Here is a 17,821-nt window from a genome sequence, read left to right as displayed (position 1 = left end):
TAAATTATTGTCCTGGCTTACTTTAGTCAAAGAATGGGAGCAAACACCTCCTAAAATAATACCAAACCCATCCTCAAGTGTGCAGTCTTAGCTGCTGTGTGGAGATGATTCTTTTTATTGACTAAAGCCAGAACCTTCATGACTTGAATCGTTAGCAAGGGAGACAAGTTGCACTTTCAATGGCTGGAGACACATAATTGAGAAATGACTCTGTAAGTAAATGACTTTGAATGTGCTCCAGATGAGTATCTCCCTGAAAGATGCTTGTGCAGATGTCAGAACTTAGCAATTAATGAACTTTTGTTGGGGCTTTTTTCCCCTGTCAAGTGATAAAAATTGCTCTTTTGCTGCTGTGAAGGCAAGCAGCAGTTACCAGTAGAGCTTCTCCTCAACCAGAATTTTAAACAACACAAAACAACCTTCATTTGTGAAGGCTTTTGGGGTGTGATCTCATTTTTAATGATGCCTTTTCTCTTTATTTCCTCCCCAATTCCAAGTGGCCTCATCGGAGAGCGGCTGCCCATCCGCTACTACCTGACAGGGGGGATGCTGGCCAGTGGACTCTTCACTGCAATGTTTGGATTGGGTTATTTCTATAATGTGCACAATCTCTGGTTTTACATCATGGCCCAGGTAGGCACAGTGTGAATTTAGGCACTGAGTTCCTCCCATGGTGCTGTTTAGGGTAATGCTGGGGTTTTGTCACTTGCACACAGTGATGGTTGGGTGGGAGGATGTAAGTGCTGGAATAGCTTGTTGGTGACAGGCAGAAGTGATAGAGTGGGTACCCCCAGGCTTTATTTTTGAAAAATGGTGGGGTTTTTTTTTTAATTGAAAGCAAATTAATGTGTTTCACTCTGTGTCAAATCAGCAATCAGATCTTTGCAAGCTTAAATGTGTGTGAGTTTTGAAACAAGCCTGTTTACTTCTGTCAGTCTGCCAAGACCTGAGTGACACATCCTGGCTTTCTCTGCAGGAAAATTCCATTTACACTGCTAATGATGAGCAGCCTCCCACACTGGTGTGGCTGGGAACAGGCAGCTTATGTAACCAGGTTCACTGTGGGAGATTTTTCTGAGCTCTGATCAGGTGTCAGGAATTCTTACCATTGGCTAAAACGGAATTTAGGTCAGGACCAGGCTAGGGTTGGCCCTGGGGCCATTTTGGACAGGTCTGCACCTTGCACTGCTGCTTTGTGTGTGGTTGCAGTAACACTCTCACCTCTGGCACATCTGTATAGCAGTGAGCAAGGTGGCATGGGGAGATACTAACCTGGCACAGCACTTCTGTAACCTTGTCACCAATTAATCTGTGATTAATTAATAACCCCAGCCCTCTGTCATCGGGGGTTTTCCACAGGAAATGCCTCCTTTAGGGTTGAGCTGACTGTCTCTGCCCTGTGGGATGTGCTCAGTGAGCCCTGTAATTCCAGGGGGATCTCACACCACCAGCCCCAGTGGTTTTTGTTGGGTGGAGTGAGCTTGGTTTTTTGTTGGGTAGACTGAGCTTGGTTTTTTGTTGCATGTTCAAATGCTCATTGTACATGTGAGGTTTTGTATTGTGATGTTTGTGTTATGGTGCAATTGTAGAAAGGGAGCTTTTTAGGAGTTGTGATGAGTTAATGTTCTGTGCAATGTGGAGACTAAAATAATTCTTACTTCACCCTGAATATATTAAATTAAATTCCTCCTCTCAGTTTATTTACAGATGTCTGCTAAGCATTTTAAAGTTATCCAGTCTCCCCTAAAATTGTCTTGTTTTCTGCTTTATTTGATTGCAAACATGCTTTGCCATATGCTCAAGTTGAGATAAGTGTTATGCTGCTGCTTGAATGTGGGGAATTCACTTCTCTTTGCAGCTCTGAGCAGTGTGATTTTTGGTAAATATGTGACTGAATTACAGTAATCTGTGATTTAAATCATAAACTAATTATAGAGATGGAGGTAGAGGGAAGAATCTCTGCAAAACTTTGTAAGTTGTTTCTTCTTGGGTGTGGGGGGAAGAAATGCTTTCTAAACCCCCCAGCAAATTTCTAAATTCAGTTTATTTGTGTAGATTTCCTTTTCCCAATACAGAACTCAGCAGGAATTGTGTGGGAACCTAGTTTATGATAGGAAATGCTTATTTATTATTTTTTATTTACTTTCAGATAGCCAATGGGTTGGTGCAAACCACTGGCTGGCCAAGTGTCGTTACATGTATTGGCAACTGGTTTGGAAAAGGAAGGTAAAGGATACAAAATCCACAGCTTTGGAAGCACAGATCAATACATTCTGCCTGTGATATTATAATATCTATTTAAATATCTTTCTTAGGCTTCTGTGGGTTTTTTTTTTTTTGTTTTTTTTTTTTTTTTTTATTTATGAAACAAAGCAGTTAGAATTTTGAGAGGAGCTTCCTTTGTTATGCTGCTTAATTTATATGTGGGTTTGAAACTGTCTCCCTCATGTGAAAACAGTGTTCTGTGGTAGCTCTTCTTCAGATTAATTATTTCAGAATTGTATTAGAATAATTCTTGTAAATATAAATAGTCTAAAACTACTCTTAGTAAAGGCTGTTATTATGCCATTTTAATGTGAAACTTCCTGTGTTTTCCTCTGTGTTGCAAAACAATTATCAAGGCATAACTGTAAAAAATACCTTTGTATAATGTCTTTTTTTCTAACACACATAAACTTGAAAATTTAATTTAGAAGACAAAATACATATGGCAGCTGATTTAACCTTTCTTTTATCACCTTCTTTAAATCATCAGCTTGGTTTGTTGTTTTTTTTTTATATTAATTCTGCACAGTGATCACTCATGATATTTATTTTGTCACACCATACAGTAGTTTTCCATAAATTTTGCAAGAGCTGCATGCCAAACCCACTGGCTTTGATAATGGTTGATGCATGTAGCATATAACAATGCTACTGTGGTACCATCCTTTGTATATGTAGAGCATTGTTGTTAATCAGTTCCAGAGAAGGATGTACTGAAATTCAGGATTTGATTTTAATATAAACCACAGGATAGTTAAAAAGATGTAGCCTCAAACTAATTTTCCATTAGGAAATGCAGAGAATGGAACTGTCATATAATATTGAACAAGATTGGGAGTCTGTGCAAAATAAATACATTTATTCAGGCTTTGCTTTATGCACAAGCAGCATCCTTTATTTTTAGGATGCCACACAGTGGGCTGGTGAGTTGGGCTCTGGTTTAAATGTCAGTGACCTGGTCCTTGTTTTCATTCTGCTCTAATTCCATGAAGCATGAGCTGAACTCTTAAATTTTTTTCTTCAGGCCATGGAAAAGATTCTGTTTAGGTTAGGCTGCTCCAAGTAAAATCCTGCTGAGGGCAAGGCAGTTTTCCCATGACTTAAGAGGGAAAAAAAATCCCTGTTTTCATGACTTCAGTGGGATTTTTGTGCTGACAGGAATCTGATGTGTGCTTATCCAAGCTGGTACAGGTGTCACCTTCTGCCAGAGCCCAGCAAGTCCAGAATGGCATCAGAAAACACTGAATTTGCTCCCCATATCCTCTACAGTTTGTTTTCTTCTCCATGACAAGTCTGACACATCCTGCAAGCATCAGATTATCAGTGCAATGTGTTTGCAGGAGGATTTTTATTCCCAAAAGCATCAGACTTGGTGTCCACATGCTACACAACATCAATGTTTGTTTGAATTAGAGAAGCTGTCTAGAAATATGCAAGCCCTAGTGTGGTGTTTTTAAATGCCAGGAAGTGCAGGATAAATTCTGTCATGCACAGAATATTTACAATAGTTCTATTCATGTTTAGGTGCCTTGAAATTGCCTGGTGGAGATTGTAGCATGAATAAATGATCAGTTAAAGAACCATGAGATATATTGTGACACAACAGCTGCACAGCCATTTTGATACACTTTTCTCAAGAGATTAATGCTTATAATTAATATTTGTGTGGGTTTTTTGTTTGTTTGTTTTTTTGTTTTTTTTTTTTTAATGCAGGAGAGGTTTGATCATGGGAGTCTGGAATTCCCACACCTCAGTGGGGAATATCTTGGGATCCTTGATTGCTGCTTACTGGGTGTCCTCGTGCTGGGGTCTCTCTTTTGTGGTGCCTGGGCTCATCGTGGCTCTCATGGGGGTTCTTTGTTTCCTGTTCCTCATTGAACGTGAGTGCTCACTGGGACACAGCCGTGCAGGGCTCAGCTTAGAGAGCTCCTTCTAAGCTTACAGAGCTCCTCCCTAGGACACTTGGTGGGGGAAGAAAGCACTTGGTGTGCCTTCAGAGAGCTTATCCAGCAGAATCACTGAGGGTGGAAAAGCTCTCCAAGGTCATCCAGCTTTGATGCCCACCCTGACCCCAGCCCAGGGCACCTCCAGGGATGGGGACTCCAAACCTGCCAGGGCAGCCCCTGTCAGTATTTAACAACCCTTCCAGTGCAGAAATTGCTGCTGCTGTCCACCCTGAGCCTGCCCTGAGGCCGTTCCCTCTCCTCCTGTCCCTGTTCCCTGGGAGCACAGCCTGATCCCCTGGCTGTCCCCTGCTGGCAGGGAATTACAGACAGCAATAAATACAGCAATAAAACACCCTCTGAGCCCCCTTTTCTCCGGGTGAGCCCCCTCAGCTGTTCCTCATCTGGTTTGTGCCCCAGACCCCTCCCCAGCTCCCCTGACAGAGCCAGTGACACTTCAGAGTTCAGCCCCCTGTCCTGTGACCCTCTGTTGGTAAATGCCTTCAGTGTCCCTTGGCTGAAGGTCCCACCTGGCTGCAGTGAATGTTCTGTGCTGCCATTCAGCCCCCACCATCATCATCCTCTGTGCCATCAATTACCTGAGGGAGCATCTTTTGACACTTTAAATTAGAAATGAAAGAGTAATGCCCCATCCTGTCCCTATGCAGACGTGTGAATTTTTGTTTTACTGTAACTGTCCTGTCTCAGGAGATGAATTTTGGCAGATCTAACAAGAATTCTGTAACTAGCTGCTAAGAGTAGCACTTCTTATCTCTATTGTCAGTTTATTGTCAGTAAGTTACACTATTTAAAAGTGTTTTAGGAGATTTCTTAGGCTTGTTTTCACAATTAGCTCTGTGTGGTATTTTATTTCAGATCCTAAAGATGTCAGTTGCTCCTGCACACCATCCAGTGTAAGTAAAGGCATTTTTTTTTATTTTTGCCCCTTAATAGACACTTATTGAGGTGGTTCTGTGAATCAGATGGTGTGTGTGGCACTTCGTGCCAGGCTGTTGTAACTGATGCTGTGCTTGAGGCAATGATTGGTCTTCTGTGCTTCACTGGGAAACCAGGAGCTTATTTTCTCTCAAAGTAAATGAATCAAGAGGTGAATTAATTTGTTTTGGAACAGCTGATCTTACAGTAAACCAAGTAAAAACTGTCCATCTCTTTTTTTTCTTCTTTTTCTTGAGTTTTCTTAATTTTCTTCAGTCTTCCTGAGCATCTTCATAGGGTGTTTTGTTTAAGTATTTAGTATTAAGGTAGGTAAATAAGTAATAAATATTATTTATTTATTAAGTATTTTAGAATGAAGTGTCAGAGGTAGAAAGATTTCCCTAGGAAATCCTGAGTTACTGTGTGAGATGATTCCTTTTCTGCCTCATGAACCCAAGAGGAGAAAGCCAATCCAAGTGGAATTGGAGAAAAGTAAAAAGCAAGGAAAGGCAACAAAGAGAGCATTAGGAAAACCAGCTGTGTGTAACATCTCATGACAGAAATGTCATTCCTGGCTCAGTTTTGCTCAGGACTGTGCTCACAGGTTGATGATGTTTGATATTCCTTGAGTCTCTGCTCTGAGTTTGTCTCTACTGCAGCCAAAATCTGGAGCAGTTCTTGCTCCAGGCTCCCAGGAGCCCTTGGGCAGTCAGGTCTGCCACATTTCCAGGTATTTTCTGGAATAGTAGAGGGGATTGGCAGGGCAGGCCATGAGGTTTCCAATGTCTGAGGGCAATCAGGGCTGTGGGTGACAGTCCCAAGGGAATCCTACATGGAAATTATCTGTACATGTGAATCATGTGAACCATGTATTTTCTTTGCCAGCCTCACAGGTAGATTGTACAGGATTGATTGCTCTTTTTTTACCCCCTAATGTTTTCAGATCAATGTAGTTCTACATTTTAAATGCTCTTGAATAGGATCTGAAGGCAACTTTTCTAGTCTATGTTCTCTCTTCTTTTCTTAAAATTTTTTAATCTTCATATGAAGCACTTCTGATAAAGCTTCTAAATGCTTTTGGTGGTCTGTGGAACTCCTTATTTTATTCCTGTGAGACAAGGTGGGCTTTTTTCCTTTTTCATTTCTTAGAAGTAACTTCTGTCAAGTGTGAGAGTATTTGATGTGACTCTCTTTGCCTGCTGTTAAAGAGTCCCTTTTTCCTTAGCTTTTATATAGTTCAGAGCATTGTTTTTACAGAATATCCAGTTAAGCATTATGGAAATAAATATTTATTTGTTTCAAATACACTTCAACTGGAAAGCATAACTAAAGAGCTTTGCACAGTGTATTGCTTATATGTCTCCGAGAGCTGGTGTGGAAAACTCTGACATGCAATATTTACTTATCATGATACTTTTAACAAATAATTTAGTATTTTAGGAGCAATTTCCCCCATTTGCAAAAAAGGAGGAGCATTTGACTCAGTCTTCACTGGTACAGCAGCAGGGTCACTGCCCCAGGCTCACTCTCACTGTGTGGGATGCATTTGACCTCCTGTTTCCCTGGAAACCTCACTCTGCAGAGCAAAAGGAATCACTTCTTCCTTCCCTATTCCCATTTCACATCTGGAAATCTGGGAGGAGTTATCACAGGGCTCCCCCACCTGCCTTGGACCTTTCTCAGATTGAGGTTTGCCTTGTCCTGGGGAGCTTTATGTCATTGGAGCTGCCCAAATGCTTCACTCCTGAGTGGTCTGCAAGGATTCTAAACCCTTGTGGAAGGGGCTCACAGCTTCTGTTCACCACAGACAGGTGGCCTTAGGAATTAAGGAAATTAATTAGGTAGGAGTACCCAGATGTAGATGTGGTGATCACAGCTTCTGACTGTAAAGAAAAGTGAATGCTAATTGAAGGGAGGTTGATGTAGTGAAATAGGGAAAAAAATATAATCTGTGTTGTACAAGGGCTGTAATTTAGCAGGTGTAAAATTCTTGCTGTCCTTTTTTTTTTGTTGTTGTTGTTCAGTCATTCTGTTCCACCTGAACAACCTTCTGCAAATAGCTAGAAATCTTTTTTTTTTTAGGTATTAAACACACACACTTGCTTTTCTCCTAAGGCTGTGGCAGGTAATTTTGGCCAGATGTCCTGGGTAGGTGCAGGCAGCTCTGCACTAAAAGATAAATCTCCTTGTGGAAGAATGAGGCCAGTTAAATTTAAGCAGCACTAAAATAAATGCTCAGCACGAGGGAAGGGTTTATATTAAGATTGAGAGATCACAGTCCTCTCTGTGTGATGCCAGTTTTGGATGAATTTGATCTAATGTTTATTTGCAGCGTGGTCCTGAGCCCAATATTTCCACAGAGTTTGTAGTGGTGATTAATCAGATTTCATTGAGCTGTCCAAACCACAGATGGAGAGTCAGGCACAGAGCCCTGAGTGTGTGGTTCTTTCTCTTTATTCTCTGCTTTCCTGGGCTGGGCTTCATTTGCCTGAATTCATCTTGGCTCTGATTTACCCATCTGAAATTTGTTTCCAGATAAATACTTGAGGACAATAAAGTGCTTCTAAATGCTGGCATTGGAGGCTTCATCTTGACTTTCTGGAGGGCTGTGTACCTATGACAAATGCAAGTCAGTGGGTGTTATTCAGAATTGCTGCACTTCCTTTATGAAGGTTAAAGAGGAGATTTAACTTTTTTTTCCTCCCTTTGGGAAATGTGATTTAGAACTGGTTTCATTGCTTTTCATCTTTTCTCCCTGTGCCTTTTTCCCCCCATAGTTGCATCATGTTCATACAAACTTGTCTTTGTACTCTAAGAGCTTCCTTTTTCTCCACTTTGCATTCCCAGACAACTTCCCTCCCTTAAACTCCTGTTGCAGAGTGCTTGTGCATTTAAAAATTACCAGGCTGCAATTTTTATCTCCTGGAAAGGAGGAAGAAGCCCAAGTATTAAATATGCAGCCTCTCAGTGTAGTCCTTTTCCCCAGACATTTTCTCCTTACTGTAGTAAATCTTATTTTTTGACAATCAAATGAAAAAGTCATTCATTTTTCCTCTGCTGAGCTGCTGATTAAAAATGTAGATGACTTATCTCTAGGTGATGGATTTTCTTCCCTGTGTGTTCTTGTAAATCACATTTTTGACAAGAGCCAGATTTTCTGTAAGATAAAACTTAAAAATCTGTTTTATCAGACCCTGGGGGCTCGAGTATTGTTGGTTTATTTTGAGGAATGCATGTCCAAAACTGCTTGTGCCTCAGCTCTGAGCTGAGCTGCAGAATTACCTCAGCTTATCCTCAAAAGTATTTTTTCTTCGTAGAAGGATTTGAATGATGAAGGGCAATTTTTGTATAAAACACTGAAATACAAACTCTTGATTTTTTTGGCAGGGGGGAAGAATTACCAGGAGATGGAGAGTTCTAAATATACTCAATAATTCACAAAAATCAGTGATTGATTTTGAGCTGGATTGTTCAGTGAGGATTTGCATTCCTTTTTTATTTGTGAGCTTGAGGAGGGGGTTATTTGGGACAGAGTTTGTAGGGCTTTTTATTGTCCTTTCTTGATATTTTTTCAATGTGTCATCCAGAGTGTGATTAGACACTTGAGCATCTCATCCCTGAGGAATTCACAGTGCTTCTTTTGGACTTAGCAATAGATTGTCCATACCTGACTGCAGACCTATTTTAGAGCTGTATATTTAATTCAGCAGACAAATCTGAATGTCCCTGGTAAATCTTTTTAGACTAAAGATCTCAGAATGGTGTTTTCCAGTGAATGCAGTGAATTCCAGTGGTGTTTCCCAGTGAATTTTGGTGTGAACTGACACAGGAATGCACTTGTTAATAAGTGAGGATAAAAAGCAAGTCCATCTGCTGCCTAAAATGTAGATTTTTGTCTCATTTTTTCTTCTGGAACTTGCTGGAGGTGCTCAGACTCCTCCTCAGTACTCCCATCCACCAGAACACAAGAATTTATGGGCTAAAAGAATTCAGTCTGACAGAATATAAGCTAAAGGGATGAACTTTTCTCTTAAAGGGATTAGGAAAGTGAAAAAAAAAAGGTTTTTATGAAACAAATCAACTTCTGTAGTTGCTGCTGGAATCATCTGCATAAAGCAAAAACTGAGTTTGCAATGTCAGTAAGTTCAGTAGAGGAAAAAGCAGCTAAAGATGTTGAGAGGGGCATGACTGTGCTCTGAATTTAACTCCTTCTGTATAAAACCAGTGTGAAATAAGAAATAAGCCTTCAGATCAGTTTGTGAGTGCATTTTATGTCCCTTGCCATAGGTCTGTGTAAGCACTTGAAAATCTCAAAACACACAGTCACCAAATTAAAGATGCTCCAGTTGGGGTTATGTTTCTGTTACAATGCACAAAAACTTGGTCCAGAGAGATGATTTACAATAATGTAATCCTAAAAAAAAGGAAAAGGAAAAAAAAAAGCAGAAAAAATGAAAAAAAAAATTCTTTGTTTTGTTTTTCTTTTCTTTTTTCAGAGTTCTAAAACCTTCCTGAATGGTGCCTCTCGGTGCAGGATCCAGATGCCAATGTTAAATGCTAAGGAAAATGGCAAACCTCAGGTAAAATAGAAAATATTGCTGTAAAATAGCATAGAAGACCTCTTAAAGCTCACATGAAGCATTTACTGTTTGTAAAGATTATTCCTCTTTTTATGATGCTGAAATCTGCCTCCATCTTCACACACAAATGTAACTTCAGAGGAGGGAGCTAAGCATTAGCTGCCATAAATAATGCAAACTGAGCTGTGTGAGATGGCACTGCTTGCTCCATTGGTCTTTTTTATTTTGTGATCTTGACACAATTCCATCAAAAATAATGCACTGCAAAATGCTTTAAAGGCAGCCCACTTGAAATATTTAAATTATGTATATTTGTCCCGTCCTTGCAGTCTCACTTCTCTCTCTTTTCCTTTCAAAAGCTGTCTGTACTTAACAAGATTATATGTGGAAATGGAGAGTTCTAAATATACACAATTATTCTCAAAAATCTTGCTTAAAACTCATAACCATAAGGGCTGCTATTTCTCACTAGAAAATGAATTCTGGACTTGCCCATTTTGTGGGCAAAATAGCATTTTATCTTGTGATGGACATGAACTGAAAATTTCCATTTGAAATTTTGTGTCTGTATTCAGCACACTTGGCACATTGTATCCTGAGAGGATAACTTTTTTTAAACTTCTTTCACACTTTTCCAGGAAAATAGAAACTTCCTGTTCTCTTTATCCTTTGCCCATAGAATGATAATGAGCGTTCACAGGGTGGAATAATCGGTGTTGGGAAAAAAGTTTTGAAATTTTTGCTAAGGAAACACTTCAATACAGCTTAAACCCCCTCGGTACTGAGTTTATTATTTTAATTTTGAGCTGTCCAACAACAGTCTCCAGCCCAGAAACCATTTGTATTATTTCACAACCAGCTGGAAGGTAAGGGGAGATGTAAGAATATCAGCAGGTGTATTTAGACAGGTTGGAGTTTACAGAAGAAATTCTTTTAAATGTATGGAAGAAAGGGTGGTGAGGCACTGGAACAAGAGAAGCTGCGGCTGTCCCATCCCTGGAAGTGTCCAAAGCCAGGCTGGATGGGGCTTGGAGCAACCTGGGATTGTGGAAAGGGGTTGGAATTGGATGATTTTCAATTCCTTTCCAACTCCATCCAATCTGTGATTCTAAATCATGATGACAGAGCTAAAAAACCACAGAAATCAGCAAATCAGCAGACAGAGATTTCCTTTTTAACTCTGCTACCCTGTGAAGGGTCTGCCTAGCCAAGGGTGAGGAAAATGCACCCCTGTCCTACTGACTGGTGTCCCTTGGGAGCAGGACAGAGGGACAACACAGACAATGAACTGGGGGAACAATCCTGGGAATATCCCCCCCTTCTCTCTCCTCCCTGCCAGCTGGGGTATGTTTGTAATACAGAGTCTCAACAAGGTTTAAAAATAATAAAATCATTAAATCCCCTTCTTTGTTGCTCTTTGGGGCTTCCTGATTTTCTGCCAGTGACAGAAGAACAAGTTGTTCTGTCAGAGCCAAGCTGAACATCTTCCCCTTTTCACAGGGGTTATTTGGAGCTGATTTTCACAGGCAGCTTTTGAGCCTCTACAAACAGCAGATGTTTTGCATTTATGCCTTGGTCTCCAAGCACACTGGAATGGCAGCTTTTACTGGGTTTTCATTGACCTCTGCAATTACTGTAAAAAGGAAGCAAACACTCAGGATCTGCAGTGGCTGAAAGCAGAATGTGGTTTTGGCTGCGTGACCTGAATAACTCTGTGCCTTCATTGCTGCTTGTGTCAGCTTGGCCCCTTAAAAATGACACAAAATTGGGGGATAATGAATCCTTCCCCAGGGATCAAGAGTGTGCCATATGCCTAATCATGCTCTAGACAAGCTGGCAAGGCTGCACAAGTTGTCTCTGCCAAGCACAAACTGCTGGGTTTATTTATCCTTTAGCTCTGTGCAGCATAAAAACCCCCAAATCACTGACAAAAGTTTCCAGCATGAGTTTAAATAAGTTATTTGGACTTTGGTCACCTCTGCTTCAATATTTACTCACTCTTCTAAAGCAGATTGAGAGCTGCTTGTCTGAGAAATGAGCAGCATTGCCTCAGACAGTCCTTCCTGGCTGGGTTTGCTCTGCTGATTGTGCAGGAGATGCTCAGACACCATCTAAAATCCACTGGGGAGCTTCACTGCTTAAACCCTTTTTTTTTCCCTTCTTTTTCTCTTCTGTCTCTCATATTTTAAAAAAATTTAATAGCTTATGGTTTGAATTGGTGCTGTTAAAATAGTACAAGTTTTGAAGTTGGTCCAGTAATTCAGAAGAGAAATATTTTTATGATGATGGAGTGACTTCTGGGCCATGACACAGGTCTGCAGGGCCATATCAAAGGTCTCTAGGTGTTTTTTCTGTCTTCTGGTTAATACTTTATCACCTGAGCCCAGACACTGGACTTCTGTAAGTCCTGCATCCCATCTAACAATCAAATCTAAAATTTGGATGCTGCATGGCAGCTTCTAAAACTGTGCTGAGTGTCTGGGCTCAGGTGTCCAGATGGTTCCCTGGTGCCCTCTCCTAAATGATGTTATTTAAAAACTGAATTTATTTAGAATCACTGAATGTAAAATAGCAGAAGTGAATTTTTCCAGCACTTATGGTTTTTTTTCTTCCCCCACCAGCTTAGCAAATATTAATCCAAGTTTTCATCTTTGCAATAAGCACTGGAAATGGAACAGCCTGCTGTTATATCCTTTCTAGCTTGCAGTCAAATATATATTTGAGGCTTAATTCTTCACTGAGGCTTTGTTCAGATGCTGAAGAATTAGGAGAAGGAAGACAGTGTGTGGAATACATAAATAGGAAAAGTGCTCAGCTTGGTAAATCCTCTCAGCAAGCAGGTGAAAGGGAGGATAGCTGCATCCCATCCCTTTTCCAAGTTGGAAAAGAAGTACTGAGGTCTATTTATACCTGATTTTTGGGTTTTTTTCTTGTGTACAGCTGTAAGATGTAAATTTTCAGTTCTATTCTGAGAGTTCACTTCAGTCTGGTAGAGGATTAAAAATAACATAAACTCTCCTGGCTACACTGGGATGGCTTGTTCTTGTGCAGTGGTAACTTGCTCCACAAGTATTCTTAGCAGCCAGTGGAATTCTTGGAATAAAATCCTTCCTAGTACTAGAAAAGAACTCAGAATTCACAACTTGGGCAATGCTGATGAACCCCAGGCTTTTATATTTTGAGGATTGCGATGCTCAAATGGAACAGATTTGAAAAAAAAAATAAGTGATTGCTTAACATAAAGCACTCTCTGTCCATAATTCATGTGGAAAGATGGCCTGTACTTAGATCAGTCAGGTGATGTTACAGAGCCTGAAAAACTGGCTTAGTATTTGTACAGAAAGAAGATAATGCATGATTTTATACAGAAATGTATCCTTGCAGAAATATCTTGTACACAGTGTTGTAGGACTCAGTGGCTTGTCAGCTTTAATTAGACCACGTTTATTTGGTGGGGTGAGGGAAGGTTGGAAACTGTTTTATTCCATGGAATGTGTTCTTCATGTGTTGGGGTTTTGCAGCTTGAAATTGTTCTTCAATAGAACAGAAACTTGGTTCTGTTATGGACTGTATGCACACAGATACCACCTGATATTCTGAATATAGTCTCTGCTCTCTCTGTACACTCTGGCTATCCACACCAAGGCATTTTTAAAAGCTGTAACTTTCTGTGACAAATTAGGTACTTGTTTTTAAAAATTATTTTGGAGCTGTTTGATTTCTTGATACATACTTTTGTTTTTTGTTCTCTTCTCTCTCTTACCTGTTGCTGGGGGATGTTGCAGGATGCAGAGATGCAGCATTTGCTCAGTGAGAATGAGAACAGCAGCGTGGCCACTGGGGAAGGAAGGCATGGGACATCAGCCATCAGCTTCCTTGGGGCCCTGAGGATACCTGTGAGTGCCTGTGCTGCTCCTCTTCACAGTGAAGTTTTGCCCATAATTCACATTTCCATGAAGTTCTGGGTGGGACACTGTGGTGGTGTTTGAGGGTCCCCAGGATGAGGGAAGAAATGAAAATCTTGACTACATGTTTCAGAAAGCTGATTTATTATTTTATGATATATATTATATTAAAAGAAAATTATATACTAAAACTATACTAAAGAAAGGAGACATCAGAAAGCTAGAAAAGATTGAATAATAAAAACCTGTGACTGCTCACAGCCTCAACACAGCTGGCTGTGATTGGTCATTAATTAAAAACAATTTCACATGCTGGGTAAACAATTCTCCAAATCACATTCCAAAGTAGCAAAACATGGAGAAGCTGAAGCTTGCCAGCTTCTCAGAAGAAAAGATCTTGGCAAAGGAGTTTTTCAGAAAATGTGTCAGTGGCAGGACAGTAGTGGGTATTAACTTCATATCACAGTCTTGAAATGCAGGGGCTTTTGGCATTATTAATTTGGAGGAAAGGAGGCTGAGAGGGAACCTCACTGTCCCTCAGGAGGGGAGGTGGAGGGAGAGCTGCTCATCTCTCTCTGATAATGTTCAAGAGGCATTTGGATAATGACTTTATCAGTGTGCTTCAACTTGTGCCAGCCCTGAAGGGGTCCAGCAGTGGGACAGGGGGGTTGCTGTAGGGCCCTTCTGACTGAAATTGTTTATTCTGTCCTAAAGTCTGTTGTGAAAGTTGACTGAACCTAATGACATGCACTTGTTAAGGGTGGAGTAGCAAACTGAGTCCATAAGCCCTTCTGTGTGTCAGAACTTCCTTCTGTGGCTCCCCTTTTTACATTCCTCAGCATTGTTTTTAAAAGCTTAAGTCTTAAATCCTCTTGTCTGAGAAGTTTCAGGCAGCCCAGTCATTTGGACTGCTGGTAAAGGAAAGGAAGTTTCCTCAGAGTCAGAACCTGTCATTTTTGTTTTTCCTCTCAACCTGAAGCCTGAATGCAGAATTAGGATTATTTGCAGATTGATTTGGACCACATGTAGAGTAAAAAAAAATAATCCTGTACCCAACCATTGTATTCCTGCATCTTCTCATGGTCAGCCTGGTTCTCTACTGTTTTTCCTGTAGCAGAGTGGAATAGTGGGTGACAAATTGCTGCTGCTGCCACCTGGGATCTCTGAAACCCTGTGGGATTTGTCCTGCCTGTTGTTGGGAAGGGTCACAGCTGCATGTGGAGCGTGTGTGCTGTTCCTCAGGGTAACTGCAGCCCTCCATGCCAGGGATTTAGGAAATCTGCTTTCAAACAAGAAGTTATCAGATGGTGAAGGGAATGGAGATGGGGTAATCTGGCAGTTTAGCTGCAGCTCTGGGCAATAAATGCACTTTTATGTGCTCGGCAGGACTGAGGATGGAGCAAGTTAAAGCTTTAACAGGTCATTGCTCAGTCTGTGATGTGCTCTTACCACATTCTGATCTGAACTGTGTCACACTGGTTTACTGGCTTTTTACAGAGATGAACAATAAGGGAGGAATCTTGAACTCATCTGAAGGAAGGAGATAAAGAGCACAAAAATGTGCCAGTTTCTCTGGAACACACTCCATACCTGCTATAATGCTGTGTAACAACTTTACTTAAGGGAAATAAGTGATGCAGGTGTTCCCAAACTGTATAAAATCCTTCCCTTTCATTTCTGTGTTCTCTGCTCAGGTTATTCAGTACCACTTTAGTGTTCTCTCTTCAGGCAGTTCAGTACAATTGAAAGGAAGCATGTAAGTAAAATACCACAGTCTGCTCAGAGTGCAAGCTTTGTGCTCTCAGGGGAAAAATGCTTCTTGGGAATTCATGAGAGAAAAAGAAAAGCCTAAATGCTTCCTAGAAACCATTTTCATAATGGTCTGTGAAAGCAAATAGCTCTCAGATACTAACTCCCTGTTTTCATTGTGCTCTCAGGGGGTTGTGGAGTTCTCCCTTTGTCTCCTGTTTGCAAAACTGGTGAGCTACACTTTCCTCTTCTGGCTTCCCCTCTACATCACAAATGTGGGTGAGTATTACAGGAAAGGGGTGCTGAGTTATGGCTGCAGAGTCTCTGCAAATAAGAGCTTGGAATAAATAATAAAATAAACATTACTGCTTCTGAAAGAGGCTTTTTGTGCTGCAGTAGCAGGGGAGCTGTAAGTCACCAAGCAGGTTTATGAATTCAGTGCTATGAGAGGGCATTTTCAAAACAAGCAGAAGTGTCTGTAATTCAGTAATTCAGCATAAATGCTGTCTCTCAGGTTCTTGCAAACAAATCAAAAAGTTTTACTTTCTAACAATATTTAAGATTGAAGTGTCCTAATAAAACTTACACAAAATCATGTAAATGAGTTGCTTTATCTGTTCAGTACTGCTGTTTTGATTTTTTTTTTTATACTTTAAGAGTTCAAGATGGACCAACTTTTTGGCAAGGTCTGTTGTGATAGGAGAAGGAGTAATGATTTTAGACTAAAAGGGGGTAGATTTAGACTAGATATAAAGAAGAAATCTTTTACAGTGAGGGTGGTGAAATGCTACAACAGGCTGCCCATAGAACCTGTGGATCTGGAACATCCATCCCTGGAACATTCCAGCTCTGGCTGGGTGGAGCTCTGAGCTCTGCTCTCGTTGAAGATGTCCCTGCTCATGGCAGAGGGGTTGGACTGGATGACTTTTGAACAATCCTTCCAACTCAGACCATTCTGTAATTCTGTGATTATAAAAGTGGTAAAATGTCTCTTCCAGTGAGAGTAATTGCATTCAGAAGTCTGTATTGCTGAGTACCTACTTTTGTTCTTATTTCTTTTACACAATGTCACCTTATTGTGTATTATCTGAATGAAGAATTCTCCTGTAAGATGGCTTTGCCCTGGCATTACAACACTGCTGAGATTTTAATGTTTATATTCCAGAAATGAGACAAATGTTTTGCTTCTCTCACCAGAGCATCTTGATGCCAAAAGAGCTGGGGACCTTTCTACACTGTTTGATGTGGGTGGGATCTTTGGTAAGTTTTAATTTTATTTCACTCCTGATCACACCAGTTCAGGAAAGGCTCTGGTGTACACAGCTTACATGTTTTATAGATCATATTCATTATTTCTACTGAAGAAGAGTAGCAGTAAAGGTACTGAGCTGAGAGTTGAAAAGTGAAAATCTAGTAAATCTAGTAAAATACCTCCACAGCCAGTGCTGCTGTCCAGTACAAATCAGAATAGACAAATTATCTTTTATCTCCATCAGCTCTGGCCCATGAGTCTTGGTCACCACCCATCAAAATAATTCCTTTTGTCAGTCTAACTTAAGAGACCTGTCCCTGTTTGTTCAGGGGTGTGGATTTTCAAGGCACGAAGGTTAATGGCCACAGGTGTTTTGGTTTGTTTTTTCCTTGATTCCTTACATAACTATACATGATAAAATTGGGAGATCATAATAATAATAATGACTAGACTATTCCTGTATAATTTTCAAGGTGACCAGTGAATAAATTTTCATGCCAATGCAGACAGTTTAGTTTGTTTCCCTGGCTGCAGAGAACCAAGTTTTCTTTTGAATGTGAAACCAGTGAGTGGATACCAGAACTCCAGCAGCAGGGCCATGTGGCACCTGGTAAAAAGGCTTTTGGCCTTGGATATTTGGAATAAATAATGAGTTTGGAATAAATAAATAACAAGTTCTGCTTCTGTTCTGTTTAGGTTAAAAATGGTTGCTGTGTGAATGTAAAAATGGATGTTGCTGTGTGAATTGCGTAACTGTGGAGTAAAAGCCCTTTGGTTCTTTTTCATTAAATTAAACTGATATCTTTTGTGCAAAACACACCCTGGATGTTTTCCTCACACCTGTGTGTTCTTTCAGGTGGGATCTTGGCAGGTCTCATTTCAGATAGGCTGGAGAAGAGAGCGTCAACCTGTGGAATGATGTTGCTGCTTGCAGCACCCACTGTAAGAGCCTGCCCCTGTCCCACAGCTGTGACACCATTCCTGGACAGTTCTGCAGGCAGCATCTCCCAGCCTGGACATAAAGAGTCCAGGCCAGATTAAAAACTGGCATGAAAAGTTGAGCAAGTATAGATACTGGGGCTAAACAAGCTAACAAGCTTGTCTACTAAACAAGTCTTTTTTTGTTGTTGTTGTTGTTACAGAATATATGGAAAGTTTCACTCTCTTGTAAAATTTGATGTTCAGTTGTTA

At 40.5% G+C, this 17,821-nt stretch overlaps 1 protein-coding gene across 6 annotated transcripts in view; it reads left to right on the top strand.

Moving 5' to 3' along the window:
- The window catches only part of SLC37A1 (solute carrier family 37 member 1), a 35,212-nt gene that overhangs the window by 10,008 nt on the left and 7,383 nt on the right, over nt 1-17,821 (top strand). For all 6 annotated transcript variants that reach the window (XM_058045734.1, XM_058045737.1, XM_058045735.1 and 3 more), the window contains 9 exons: nt 498-633; nt 2,150-2,226; nt 3,979-4,145; nt 5,085-5,122; nt 9,641-9,724; nt 13,510-13,620; nt 15,567-15,657; nt 16,576-16,638; nt 17,487-17,572. In XM_058045734.1, the coding sequence (XP_057901717.1) occupies nt 498-633; nt 2,150-2,226; nt 3,979-4,145; nt 5,085-5,122; nt 9,641-9,724; nt 13,510-13,620; nt 15,567-15,657; nt 16,576-16,638; nt 17,487-17,572 (853 nt within the window). The remainder of the gene's footprint in view (nt 1-497; nt 634-2,149; nt 2,227-3,978; nt 4,146-5,084; nt 5,123-9,640; nt 9,725-13,509; nt 13,621-15,566; nt 15,658-16,575; nt 16,639-17,486; nt 17,573-17,821) is intronic.

This window comes from Melospiza georgiana, chromosome 2 (assembly GCF_028018845.1).
Source record: "Melospiza georgiana isolate bMelGeo1 chromosome 2, bMelGeo1.pri, whole genome shotgun sequence".
In the NCBI taxonomy this organism is placed as follows: domain Eukaryota; kingdom Metazoa; phylum Chordata; class Aves; order Passeriformes; family Passerellidae; genus Melospiza; species Melospiza georgiana.
This window is presented reverse-complemented; position numbering and strand designations above follow the sequence as displayed.